The sequence below is a fragment of the Cynocephalus volans genome, chromosome 4 (assembly GCF_027409185.1).
Source record: "Cynocephalus volans isolate mCynVol1 chromosome 4, mCynVol1.pri, whole genome shotgun sequence".
NCBI classification, from domain to species: domain Eukaryota; kingdom Metazoa; phylum Chordata; class Mammalia; order Dermoptera; family Cynocephalidae; genus Cynocephalus; species Cynocephalus volans.
This window is the reverse complement of record NC_084463.1, coordinates 110,834,693-110,849,723: the sequence shown is the minus strand read 5'-3', so window position 1 is coordinate 110,849,723 and position 15,031 is coordinate 110,834,693. Positions and strand designations below refer to the sequence as shown.

Genomic DNA, 15,031 nt, shown 5'->3' with positions numbered 1-15,031 from the left:
TGTCTACCTGTAACTTTGTACCTGTTAATCCACCTTTTCTCCTTCCTACCCCCTCTTACCTTCCCAGCCTCTGGTAACCATGATTCTACTCCCTACTTCTATGAGAACCACTTTTTTTTTTTTTTTTTAAGATTCCACATATGAGTGAGATTAGGTGGTATTTGTCATTCCGTGCCTGGCTTACTTAACATGATCTTCTCCAGTTCCACCCATGTTGCTGCAAATGACAGTATTTCTTTTTCTTTTTTTTTTTTTAAATAGGTGGATAGTATTCCATTGTGGATATATATCACAGTTTTTTTATCCATTCATCTGTTGATGGACATTAGGTGGATTCCATCTCTTGGCTGTTGTGAATAGTGCTCCAGTGAACATGGGAGTGCAAGTGTCTCCTTGATATATTGATCTCATTTCCTTTGGGTATATACCCAATAGTGGGATTGGTGGGTCATAAGGTAGTTCTATTTTTTTTTTCTTTTGAGGAACCTCCACACTGTTTTCCATAATGGCTGTATTAATTTATGTTCCCACCAACAATATAGGAGAGTTCCCTTTTCTCTACATCTTGGCCAGCATTTGTTATTTTCTTTCTGATAATAGCCATTCTAACTGGAGTGAGATGATATCTCATTGTGGTTTTAATTTGCATTTCCCTGATAATTAGTAATGTTGAGCATTTTTTCCTGTGTCTGTTGGCCATTTGTGTGTCTTTTTTTGAGAAATGTCTGTTCAGGTCCTTTGTACATTTCTCAGTTGGGTTATTTGTTTTTTTGCTGTTCAGCTGTTTGAGTTCTTGATATATTCTGGATGTTAGCCCTTGTCAGATGTGTAGTTTGTAAACACTTTCTCCCGTTCTGTAGGTTGTCTCTTTTACTTTGTTGATTTTGTCCTTTGCTGTGAGAAGCTTTTTAGTTTGTTGTAGTCCCATTTGTCTATTTTTGCTTTAGTTACCTGTGCCTTTGTAGTCTTGTTCAAAAAAACACTGCCAGGTCCAATTTCATGTAGCATTTCCCCTATGTTTTCTTCTGGTAGCCTCATGGTTTCAAGTCTTAAATTTAGATCTTCAAAAAATTTAGGTCTTTAATTCATTTTGAGTTGATTTTTATATATGGTGAGGGATAGGGATCTACTTTCAATCTTCTGCATGTGGATATCCAATTTTCCCAGCACCATTTGTTGAAGAGGCTGTCCTTTCCCCAATATTTATTCTTGGCACGTTTGTTGAAAATCAGTTGGCTCCAAGTGCATAAATTTATTTCTGGAGTCTCTATTCTGTTCCGTTGGTCTATTTCTCTGTTTTTATGCCAGTACCATGCTATTTTGGTTACAATAGCTTTGTGTTATATTTTGAAGTCACATAGTGTGATGCCTCTAGCTTTGTTCTTTTTGTTCGAGATTGCTTTGACTATATGGGGTCTTTTGTGGTTCCATATGAATTTTAAGATTGTTTTTTCTATTTCATTCTTTCTTTTTTTTTTTTTTTTTAAGATGGCTGGTAAGGGGATCTTAACCCTTGGCTTGGTGTTGTCAGCACCACACTCTCCCAAGTGAGCCAATTAGCCATCCCTCTAAAGGGATCCAAACCCATGGCCTTGGTGTTATCAGCATCACACTCTCCCAAGTAAGCCATGGTCCAGCCCTTGTTTCTTCTGTTTCTGTGAAGAATGTCATTGGTATTTTGATAGGGATTATTTTGAATCTATAGATTGCTTTGGGTAGTATGAAAATTTTGATTATATTAATTCTCCCAATGCATGAACACAGGATATTGAAAGATGTCCTGTTTATTTGTATCTTCTTTACTTTCTCTCATCAGTGTTTTATAATTTTTGTTGTAGACATCTTGTTATTTCTGTCCTACTAATTTTGGGTTTGGTTTGTTTTTGTTGTTCTTGGTTAAATTTACTCCTGGGTGTTTCATTTTTTGGTAACTTTAGTAAATGGGATTACTTTTTTAATATCTTTTTCAGATATTTCATTATTGGCTTATAGGAAAGCTACTGATTTTTCTGTGTTGATTTTGTATCCCACCACTATACTGAATTCATTTATTAGTTCTAACAGTTTTTTGGTTGAGTCTTTAGGGTTTTCTATAATTTATGATCATGTCATCTGCAAATAAGAATAGTTTGACTTCCTTCTTTCCAATTTGGATGCATTAATTGCTTTCTCTTCCCTTATTGCTCTGGCTAGGACTTCCAGTACTATGTTGAATGAGTGGGGAAGTGGGCATCCTTATCTTGTTCCAGATCATAGAGCATAAGCCTTCCACTTTTGTCCATTCAGTTTGATGTTAGCTATGAGTTGGTCGTATATGGCCTTTATTGTGTTGAGGTACATTCCTTTTATTCCTAATTTGTTGAGTGTTTTTATCATGAACAGGTGTTGAGTTTTATTAAATGCTTTTTCTGCATCTGTTGAAATGATCATATTTTTTTAATTCTGTTGATGTGATATATCACATTTATTGATTCATGCATATTGAACCATCTTGCATCCCTGTTATGAATCCCACTTGTTCATGGTGAATGATGTTTTTAATGTTTTGTTGGATTCTGTTTGCCTAGTATTTTGTTGAGGCATTATGGTCATTAAGGATATTGGTCTGTAGTTTTCTTTTTTTGCTCTGCCCTATCCTGGTTTTAGTATGGGGGTAATGCTGGCCTTGTAGAATGAGTTTGGAAGTATTTCCTCCTCTTCAGTGTTTTGGAAGAGTTTGAGAAAAATTGGTATTGGTTCTTCTTTAAGTGTTGGTAAAATTCAGCAGTGAAGCCATCTGCTCCTGTTTTGTTGTTGTTGCTGGTGGGAGTCATTTTATTACTGCTTCGATGTCAGTACTCATTATTAGTCTATTTAGATTTTCTAATTATTCTTCAACCTTGGAAAATTTAGTTCATTTCTTCTAGATTTTCCAGTTTGGTAGCATATAGTTGTCCATAATAGTCTCTTATGATCCTTTGTATTTCTGTGTTATCAGTTGTAGTGTCTCCTTTTTCATTTCTGATTTTATTTGAGTCTTTTCTCTTTTTTCTTCATTAGTCTAGCTAGAGGTTTATGGTTTTCATTGTTTATTTGTTTTTTTATCTTTTCGAAAAACCATCTCTGTTGTATTGATCTTTTGTGTTTTTTTTTTTAAATCTCTAATTCATTTATTTCTGCTCTGATCTTTGTTACTTCTATCCTACCAATTTTGAATTTGGTTTGTTCTTGTTCTTCTAATTCATTGAGGTATAACTTTAGGTTGTTTATTTGGAGTCTTTCTGCTTTTTTGGTGCAAGCATTTATTGCTATAAACTTCTGTCTTAGAACTGCTTTTGCTACCTCCCATAGGTTCTGGTATGTTGTATTTTCATTTTTATTTGTTTTCAGAAGTTTTTTAATTTTCTTTTTAATTTCTTCTTTGACCCATTTGTTGTTTAGGAGCATGTTGTTTAATTTCCATGTATTTGTATAGTTTCCAATGTTCCTTCTTATTATTGATTTCTAGTTTTATTCTGTTGTGGTCAGAAAAAATAGTTGATATGATTTCAGTTTTTTAATCTATTAAGACTTGTTTTGTGACCTAACATATGGCCTAATCTAGGGAATGTTCCGTGTGCTGCTGAGAAAAATGTATTCTGCAGCCATTGGAATGGAATGTTCTTTTTGGAGGGGGAGGAGGATAGAATGTCCATAAATGTGTGTTAGGTCCAATTGGTCTAGTGTGGAGCTTAACTCTGATGTTTCTTGGTTAATTTTCTGTGTAGGGGATCTTTCATTGCTGAAAGTGGGATGTTAAAAGTCCCCAACTATTATTTTGTTGGAGTCTGTCTCTCCCATTAGGTCTAATAATATTTGCTTTATATATCTTGGTGCTCCAGTGTTGGGTGCATATATATTTCAAATTTTTATATTCTGTTGAGTTGATCCCCCATCATTATATAATGACCTTCCTTTTTTTACTCTCATTGACATGAAGTCTATATTATCTGATGTAAGTATAGCTACTTCTGCTCTTTTTTTGGTTTCCATTTACATGAAATATCTTTTTCCATCCCTTCACTTTCAGATGGTGTGTGTCTTTATAGGTGAAATGAGTTTTATGTAGGCAGCATATTGTTGGTTCTTATTTTATAAGCCATTCAGCCACTCTGTCTTTTAATTGGAGAATTTAATCCATTTATATCTAGAGTTATTATTGATATATAGGGACTTGTTAATACCGTTTTGGGGTTTTTTTTCTGGTTGTTTTATGGATCCTTTATTCCTGTCTTACTGTCTTCCTTTGTGATTAAGTGATTTTCTCTAATAGTATATTTTGATTTCATGCTATTTATTTTTAGTATTTATAGGTTTTTGTGTTATGATTATCATGAGGCTTACAAAAAGCATGTTATAGTTATAACAGAGTATTTAAACTAACAGCAGCTTAACTTTGATCACTAAGAAAAATGAAAAAACCATTGCAGACTCTACACTTTGATGTCATTCCTGCCCCACCCCCTTTTTGGTATTTTGTTGCTCCACGGACATCTTTAATATTGTGGTAAGGCTAGTTGTTTAATTTTTGATAGCCTCATTTCATTTAGCTGTAAGTTACTTAGATAAGTGTGATATATCCACTGGTACTTGGAAAGAAATGTTGTAATGATAAAAGGGATCTGCAGTGTTTAAGTATGTCTTTGAACTGATTTAAATTGGTGTTGATAGCATGATACTGAATTGTCTTCTAAAAGTGTTAGATTTTTATGTTAGAATCATATGGCTCTCAAAATTACTGTGATAGGGGAGACAGTAGAGCTATATTTAAAGTATCTCAATTCATTTGTTTCACTTGATCTAGCCCCAAATTATCTATAAAACAAAAACTTTCATAGAGCTATGTTAATGTTGTTGCTTGAACAAGGACTCAACCAAAAGCAAGATTTTTTTCACACCTTATATTTATTTGAGGCAATAGTCAAAGTTTGGGTGAGTAAAACTAGCTGAACTTTATGTACCTGATTTCTTAGACTTGTTTTCCTAAGTATCTTTGTTAGCAATTTAAAAATCACTGATATAGATACGACAAAAAGAGATTTTTAATATCATTTCACTGAGCTATTTACTTTAAATACCTTTGAAATTAAATTGGACGTTTATGTTCAAAACATTTTTTATCCCTGTGTTTTAAGAATCTAGTTATTACAGTCATTATTATTATTTGCCTTTGTGTGTTTTCTTCATATTTCCTTCCCTGTATGGAAGTGTTTCTTCGATCTGGTTTCATAGTTCTGTTATTTTATATGACCTTGGAAAGTTAACAAATGCACTTGTCTCTTTTCAGAACTGCTAAAGTGGCTTCTGGCCAGGAAAAACATCTTCTTTTTGAGGTACAACCTGGGTCTGATTCCTCTGCCTTTTGGAAAGTGATTGTACGGGTGGTCTGTACCAAGGTGAGACTGGTAGAGACATCTACCTCTGAGCTTAAATTGTTTTGGTGGTTAGAACCACATTTAATAGTGTGATATGTAGTATTGTGGAAATAAACGTTAGTAATTTGGTGGTCTCATAAAACATAGTTTTGATACTGTTATTGCCTTCCAGCTAACTATTTGAATCTCACCTGTTGTTAATTTCTATATAGCAGAGATCTTTTAAAATCAAGTGATGTAGTAGTAAACTCTCATCCTTACATTCTACCTCACATGTTGGGTTTTAGTTAGCTGTGGATTTCTAAGGTGACACCCTATTTAGCTCTAAATTGACACCTTAAAAATTAAATTTATGTTAAGTGTAAGCCAGACACAGAAAGAGAAATACTGCACGTCCTCACTCATAGGTGGGTGCTAAGAAAGAGGGAAAGAAAGAAAGATAGGAAGAAAGGGAGGGAGGGAGGGAAGAAGAGAGGAAGGGAGAAAAAGGGAGGGAGGGAAAGAGAGAGTGAAGGAAGAAAGAAAGAAACCACAATAATACGCTGAACTTTCAGAAGGAGACAACAAATCTATGGTTACTAGGGGTAGGATTGGGGTTGAGGAGAGATTAAGGGGAAAATAAATTAATTACTTTAAAAAAATAAACTTATTTCAGGAGAGTTCTTTTAAGAACACAAAGTTTCATTCATTTAAAAAAAAACAGATCTACTAGAAAGAGTTTGTTTTGTTTTTATAGTAATTTTAATTATGGAATGGATTTTTCACCTTCAATGTACTGTTTCGTAGCTCATCTTTGCATTTTAGATAATTGAATATATCAACTGTGCAAAAAATATAATGACATGTCATAGCATATTAGAAAGCCTCAGCCACCAAGGGTTCGATTAGAATAGGTGGTTCTTAACCTTTTTGAGGCCACAGGCCTTTTGGTGAAAATGAAAGCACAAATATTTTTGGCCACCTCCTGTCCCAACCCCTGCTCTAAAACAAAGAGACAGAATCATCCAGATGCATATAAACCTTAAATTGGACATTCATGAATGCCCTGAAGTTCATTCCTGACCAAACCATAAAGAACACCTGGGTTAGATTTTTCCTTTGAGTTACAACCCCTGGGTGTTACTCAAATAATATTCCACATTTTCTCAGTGTCAATTTTATCTCTACTGTTTTACTTCCAGTTTATTCATACAAACACTTGAACACAGGTATGCCAGACACTAGGAATATATGGTAAATAAGACAAATTCCATGCCCTCAAGGAGACTAATCATAGTTCAAGCCCCTTTCTCTTCTGCTCCAGCTTACTATTGATTCTGTATTTATCTCTACTCCTCCAGATTCTGCTCCTCCTAATTCTAATTTATACTACTGTGAGATTAACCTTTCTAAAGCACAACTCTAATTGACCATTGCCCTGCTTTAAAACTTCTCAGCAATTTCTTATTGCCTACAAAGTAGTCCTAACTCTTTAGCTTGGCATTCAAGGCCCTCTATGATATGGCTTCAAAGTATGTTTTCTACTTTATTCACAACTATCCGATTTTGCACTCTTCATTCTCATCGGGCTTAACTAATTTAAGACTGTATAGCTGTTAACATTTCACTTCAGTGCCTCTACTTATTGAATTCAAGCTTAACTAGAATGTTCATTCCTTCTGTCATTTAAATTGCCGTCAGCTACAAGTCACAGAAAATTCTTGAAACAGCTCGAGGATTGGTGAATTCAAAGACCCAGCAGAACTCTCTTCTCAACTCATTGGTCAATATTAGGTTACATCCCCTGTGCACACATATACTGGCAGAAGAAATGTGATTACTGATGGTTTAGATTAGACTAACCAGGAATAACTCCTAAGTCAAAACCTTGTAGTCAACCTTGACTTTTCATTTTCATCTCACACCCCAGAGTCAATCCATAAGTGAATCCTATTGGGTGTCTCTCCAAAATATATTCAGAATCTGGCTAGTTCTCACCATCTGCACTACTAGCACCCTATTCCTAGCAATCATCATCTAATACCAGGATTATTTCAATAGCATCCTAACTGATCTCCCTGCTTCTGCTCTTGTCCTCCTTCTATCTGTTCTCAGCACAACAGTCTATTTCACATCGCAATTTGATATGTAAATCAGATCATATTACTTCTTGGCTCAAAATCCTCCAATGACTTCACGTGCACTTGGAATAAAAGCCAAAGTCATTTCTGTGATCGGCAAAGTCTTATATATTCTGTCCCCACCTTACCCTCTAACCTTACCTTCTACCGTTCCTCCCTTTTCATTCTGTTCCAACCACTCTAGACTGCTTGCCAGGTACATTTCTGCCTAACAACAGCCTTTGCTCTTCGTGTTCTCTCATCCTGGAATGATCTTCCACCCAGGTTCCTGCACCTCTTCTAGTCCTTAAATGTAGCTATCTAACCTAATTTATATTTAATTTGTCTATTTCTCCTACCTATCATGTAATTTGCATGAGGGCAAGGATTTTTGTTTTATACACACTGTGTCACCAGTGCCTGTAGCAGTACATGTGGTACCTATAACATTCTCATAGTGGATACTCAGCAAATATTTGTTGCAGGAATCCTGTGATTACAATAGTTACAGTGTGATAAACCTTGCTATTACAGTACTAAACTTACATGAATTATTCCATAATTTCTTCTGTACTATGCAGTTCAAGAGGAAGCCTGGCCCAGTTTCCTCAGCTCTGAACGTCTATTTTATAAGTCTCTATAATTCCTGTCATTTGTTCTCTACCCCATGTACAGACTCTTATTACAAAGAGACTTGTATATTTGTATCTTCACTTAGATATTACCTTCCAAAAAACTTAATCTACTTTCCGATTATTAGAGCTGGTTATGCCATTTTCACAATGTGGAATCTGACTTATTCTTGCTTCTCAGTATTTTCTTTTACTGTCTTCTCAAATAGTAAACAATTAGTTAATGTTAGTTACAACTGTTTTCATTCCAAATATCCAAATGTTGCTATAATATTGCATTTTCTGATATGTAACCTAACTACCTCACTTTCTCATATCCCAGTTCCATCAACACATTTTAAAACCTAACTTTATTCACAGTTTTAAGTCCCTCTATCTTTTTGTCTCTCCTGTATTCTTCATTTCTTTCTAAATATTTTATGATTTTGCTTCTTCAGTTTACTTTGATATGTACTTAATAGATTTCATGGCTTCCATCCCATCTCCTGTGCTGAAAAGAAGTCTGTCACATCTCTGACCTTTCCCTGATTACTTCAAGTTCTTCATCTAAGAATAATACACCCTCATCCTACTGGATTTGGTCATTTCAAAAAAGAATATATGCCCAACTCATGACTCCACTAAGCTTTATAAAAGCAGTCCTCTATCCTTGCTTCAAATCCCTCCGCATGTTAGATTGTAAACTGGAGGCAGGAAAGGTACAGCCCGTAGAGATAGAACCTCTAGGCCACAGGTTCTACTTCATATTAAATGAATTTTTTGCTACAGCTCAAAACGGCCTTCTGGGAAAAACTCAACCACTTTTCGTTAGGATTTACTTTAATTATCTTTAGTTTAGAAGTTTGGGTACAAAATAGAACTTAAAGATATACAAGAAAGTACTCTTGTTTCAGTTATAGTAGAATGGCATGTGGTTGTTGGATTCAAATACATCCTTTAATTAAGAAACTCTTTAAGAAATTAAAGTGAAATAATTATCAATACTGATCTCTAAAATTCATTTCTTAATTCTGACTAGGAAAGTCACCTCACATCTACACTAAACAGGATGATGCCTACTCCATCTTACAGGGTTATTTTGAATATCAAATAAGATAAATTGATGTAAGTATTTTGAAGCCCACAAATGTAGAGGACATGATATTCATTTATTCAGACTCTTGCTTTCCCATGTAATTTGCATATCTTGAAAACTTTTGTTTCCTAGGATATTTGACTATTTGTTCCCCCTTTCTTGGAAAAATTGGTCAGAGTGATGATCAACCTTTTTTTCTTTTTCCATTTTCTTTGTATTTTTAGATTGACAAAAGTAGTGGCATTGTGGAAGCATCACGAATCATGAATTTGTATCAGTTTATTCAACTGTATAAAGACATCACAAGTCAAGCAGCAGGAATATTGGCACAGAGCTCTACCTCTGAAGAAACTGATGAAAACTCATCCTCTGGAACATCTTGTCAAGCTAGTCTTTGGATGGGAAGGTATATAATGCATGATTACCATGTTTCACTTATTTTCCAATGTGTAAACTACTGAAATCTCATTAGTATTTTTACTGGTGTGACATCTTAAATCTTTTGTCTCAGTTGGTATTGTATCCCAGATCAGTTTTGGGGTTATTCTGTGCTTTAGACATTGTTACAGTGACAAATTAAAGCTAAACTAAAGTAGCTCACATCAGGTAATGTTTCTGTCAGCCCAATCTCCAGGAATCCACTCTTCACTCTGTGTACTTGCATTTAATGACAAAGGAGATATTTAGTGCCTCCCTTATAAAAGGTATTTAGGTTCTTAAACGGTCAATGCCTTTAACGCCCTTTAGAGAATTAGAACCAAGAATTTGGCAAAATCATCCCAGTTTTTCTTAAAAATGTCTGACTAATTGGAGCATCAAAATTATAAATATTGGCTCCAGGATTTGGCAGTCTATTCAGGAATAAAGTGAATGCATATACTGTGTTACCAAGAGGAAACGAAGTCAGCCAGAGTTTTCTTCAATGGTGCTTGTTTACTCAGGCCTATTATATTATTGTTCTGTTTAAACTTTCTTTTCCTCTTGCGTATGCTTTTGGCATGTAGAAGCTCCCACCTGTTGCCATCTGACAGTAATGACCATAATTTAAATTTGTACTTGCTTCATTGGAAAAAGGCTTATGTGGGTCCAGACATGTTGACATCCTGTCTTATTGTCATACTTGGGTAGACAGCAAAAATCTGTATTGATACTGTCCTTTACCTTAAAGTTAAGAATGTGCTTATTAACACATTATTGCTACATCAACAGTTACATTTTCCAGTCCATTATGAACCAATTGGTTTCCAAATACTAAGTGGTAGTTAAATTGTGTTTTCCGTTTATCATTTCCTGTTTCTCTTTAATAGGATTATTTGGTTTTCTAAGTTTGAGCTGTACAAGTGTTACTGACACACCAGATGAGTTTTAGAACATTGTAGGCAGTGAGGAATATTAAAGCAAAGGATTTTCTGGGTGATCCTTTACCTGTCAATATGCTTTTCAGAGTATGGGCCTTATCTTTCCTAAATTTCATAAAGTTCATCTTTCAAAGACAAGGTCTGATTTTCTTTTTTTCTTCTCCCTCTTCAGAGTGGTGATTTTTTAAAAGTGTTTTGAAAGCTGAGGATGATGTTTACCAGTATGCTTAAGCTATAAGGCAGCAAATGAAAAGAAAGTAATACTTTTTTTCTTGTTGCAGTCATCTTAATGAAGGAGGTAAAGGCGTTATCACTTTTCACGTGACCTTGAGACTGGGTAACTCAATGGCCGATTGGTTGGTTAGGGCTGCTGCTTGCCTTTGTATGTTTTTTTGGTTTATAGTGAGACCCTGATACACTAATTTATAAAAAAAGACTTTCCAAGTCAGAGGAAATTTTAACGGGCACTTACATAGTTCACCTTTACATCTGACGCATAATTTTATTAATGGTTTACATTTATTATTTATAAGGTATTAGAATTGTGATGAGTGTTGTACATGTGTAAACTCTTAAATCCTCACAACTCCATTAGAGTACAATTATTGGCCCATTTTAGATGAGGAAATTGAGGTTTAGACAAATAAGTGCCATGATTACAAATTGATCTAGCTGAGACTCACATTCAGGCCTGTCTGGCAGTACAGCCATACTCTAATCTCTGAATTATTACTTTCTGGAGCATAAAGATTTGATAGTACAGTGGTTCTCAGATTTTAATATTCAGTGGTTTTGAGGAGGAGCCCGAGATTCTATCAAGCTCCCAGGTGGTGCAAATGCTGCTGATCCTTGGATAACAGTTTGGATAGCAAGACTGTCCTTAACTGTATTTTGCCAAGTGGTAGTTCAACTTGTCCTTGCAAGTTGGACTACTGCAAACACCCGCAGTTATGTGAGACTCACTGCCCTAGAGGAGCAAGCCTTTTCATACTCAGGCGGCTCTAAACACTATGAAGTTTTCTCTTTTGCTTTATATTCCTCATAGTAGCCAAAATCTGGTTCTCTTTAGGCAGCGTGGCACAGCCCAGACTCTAGAACCGGATTGCCTGTGTTCACATCCTGCCTCTCTTCCTAACTGTGTGATTTTGGACAAGTTATGAAACTCTTTCCTCAGTTTCCTCATCTTTTAAAAGAGGTTGATAACAATAGTATCTACCTCATAGGACTGTTGAGAGAGTTAAATGTGTTGATGATAACGTGCTTAGAATAGTGCCTGGCACATAAATATGTCTATGAGTTAACTATCTTAGTATTAAATTATTACTGTATTCTGCTTATTGCTTTTGGTGGCTGTGCCCACCGGCATCCCAGCAAACAAGTCTGTTTTCTCTTTCAGCCCTTCAAATATTTGAAAACAATAATTCAATTCTCACTGAACTTTCTGTTCTCCAGATAAGCATCCCCAGTTCCCCTGGCCTTTCTTTATATGGGTTTCTATATCAGAGGCTTTCCTGGGTGATCCTTTACCTGTCAATATGCCTTTTAGAATGTGGGGCATAGAACTGAATTCTCCTATCTATAAGTGGTCTAACAGGGACAAATAGAGCAAGACTTTCCTTCTGTCTCATGGTATTGTGTGCTATTAGGATAGTAGCAAAATTAAGTGAACACTGTAGAGATTCCATTGGCTGTTTCTGTGTTTCCTGTTCTTTCTTTTCTCTCTATCCACAATGCTGTTCTTCGTAGCCCTCTGCTTCTCACTTTTAAGCTCTAACCTTCAAAATATTGTCACTTTTTATGGATTCAGTTATATTCTCTGCTACTGACACCCAAGTCTACATCCTTAGATGAAGATTGTAAGCTGCTCAAAAGCAAAGACCCTAATTCATCCAGGTCTGGTACAGACCTAAAATGCACTTAAATGTTGAACTGAGTATATACATAAAATCAGATACATCAGATCCACATCCTTCTAGATTTTCGTTTGGTTTCCCAATTTCAATTCAATGGCTGCCCTCTTTTCCCCGTTACTAAAGCATAACATTTAATCTATTACCACATCCCAATGATTTGCCTTTTGTAATGCTCCTTAGACCTGGCCCTAATTATCTTTCAGGTAAATTGCTTAAATAAGGTCCTACCTGGTTTTCCTCTCTCTAGACTGTCCCTAAAATTGCACTCCCAATTAATCTTCCTAAGTTACTATTTCAGTGAGTTCACTTTCCCTTGATTAAACACTGATTCTAGTTTGCTTACCAGAACAAGTTCAAACATAACTATTTTGACATTCAAGGATAAGATTATCTCTGCTATATTTAATCAGTCTTTTCTGTCAGTTTTCCCCTCAGAGCATTATGTCAGGTTCCTTGTTATGCTCACTCATGCACACACACACACACACACTTTTTTTTTCCTACCTCCACAGCTTTGTTTATGCTAGAATGTCCTCATCAAAATCCCATCATTTTTCTATCTCATCTTCTAACAAGTTCGAAATATACTCATCTCCTCTTTCTTAGCATTTACTGCTTGTACTACACACTTGACATTTATTTATATTGTTTTATGTTCAAATCAATACATTTTAAGGTGCTGTCTTAATGTCTTATATACAGTGCTATAAGCACAGCAGGAAATGAAAAACATTAGAGATAGCTCCTACCCTTAAGATGGTCTAGTGGCTATACTTTGAAGCATTTGAAGTGGCTTATGGTTTAGTGGCTATACTTTGAAGCATTCAGTTTTTGTATAATTATAAAACTAATACATGTTTGATGAAGAATATCATAAGAATTATAGGAAACACAGTAGGAAGCACAATGAATAAAAGAAATAACTTCATGAAACATTTATTGAAAATCTGAGACAAATGCCCTGTACTCAAAGAGCTTACAGTTTATGGAGAGACCAACCAATCAACAGCCAATTATATTCAGTGTTTAAGTCCTTTAATTGAGGCACATGTTGATTTTGAGAGCAGAGAGAAGATGACATTTTGAGCTGAGTTAATGAGGCTGGAGTTTACTAAACTCACAAGGGCATTCCAGGAAGGAAAAATACCGTGTGCAAAGGTACATAGCTCATTCGGGGCACTCTTAAATTGTGTCTGGAGTAGAAGTTTCAATATCTCTTTTCTTCCCAAGAAGGTGAAAGAGCTCTTAGAGGACAGAAACATTGCTTTCTATCCCTTTGTGTTTCCCATAGCACCTGATAATTAAGACTAAGCTATTCTTTCACGTACATGTCCATTATGAGCATGAGCATTGTAAGGCCCGGATTGCAGTGTTCATATTTTAGAGATATTTCTATCTTACATTATGAATAAATTATATATTGGTTGAATTTGTTTATATAAATTAGGCTGAGTTCTTTTTAGAAAGACTTGAATACGAAGTACTTCAAAAAGTTCGTGTAAAAATTGAATTACAAGCTAATATAAATCTCTCCTGAATTTTTTGAAGACCACTTGTATTTCCAGTTATTGTTCATATTTTTTCTTTTTCTTTCTTTCTTTCTTTCTTCTTATTTCTTTTTTTACATTCTAAGATGTTGTTGCAGAGCTGTTGTGGAGGGAGGGAGAGGTGGGAAGAGGGGAGGGGAAGGTAGAAGGTGGGGAGGTACTGACCCAGGGCTGGCTCCTTCGCTGGCCTGGTTGCAGAGGGCAAGGGGGCTTGACCGAGGCCTGTGGTTTATTTTCTTTTCTTTAACCATCACAGAATTTATCTTTTATCCAGTCTTTCTTTATGAAATTTACCCCTCTTAGTACTTCTTCCTGAAATATTTGCTATCCCTAGAAGATAAGTTCATTTTAGTCTGATTTTGCACTAATCATATTGTGCTTTATACTGTGGACAGAGAATATCATTGTTCCAGCTTAGTTTTCACATTGCAGGGTGAAGCAGCTGACCAATGAGGAAGAATGTTGTATCTGTATGGATGGGCGAGCTGACCTCATCCTGCCTTGTGCTCACAGCTTTTGTCAGAAGTGCATTGATAAATGGTAAGTTTTCTACTGCCTTCATGGGATAGGCAAAAATCAGATGGGATAGTATATATGAATAAACTTTGAAAAGTACAAAAATATTGCAGTTGAGTATGAGAGATCTTAATTTTCAGTACATTGAATTTTATGGCATGCCTCCTACTGGTTAAAATATTTTTATACCTAAGGTTTATAAAATGCGGTAATGTAACTTAGTTTTGACACTTTACTTTTGCTGTAAGATTTGTACCTGACTTGAGTATATAACCAAACACTTCACTTTTTCTTCCTTTTTTCTCCTCATTTCTACATTTATTCCCTATATTTGTTTAGAGGGAGTAAATCCTTGAATATCGGACCTGGAGGGAAATTTAGAGATCAGGTAGTCAAGCTCATTATTTTACAAAATAAGAATTGAGCATTTAGAGAATTTATAAAAGACATACAATAAACTACATGTATTTATATTATTGTTTAATGTGTTTTGACATA

The 15,031-nt window shown here is 35.3% G+C and overlaps 1 protein-coding gene across 1 annotated transcript in view; it reads left to right on the top strand.

The window, feature by feature from the left end:
- The window catches only part of RNF141 (ring finger protein 141), a 31,873-nt gene that overhangs the window by 9,958 nt on the left and 6,884 nt on the right, over positions 1-15,031 (top strand). The window contains exons 3-5 of the mRNA XM_063092698.1: positions 5,306-5,414; positions 9,424-9,605; positions 14,450-14,557. Coding sequence (XP_062948768.1) covers positions 5,306-5,414; positions 9,424-9,605; positions 14,450-14,557 — 399 coding nt within the window. The remainder of the gene's footprint in view (positions 1-5,305; positions 5,415-9,423; positions 9,606-14,449; positions 14,558-15,031) is intronic.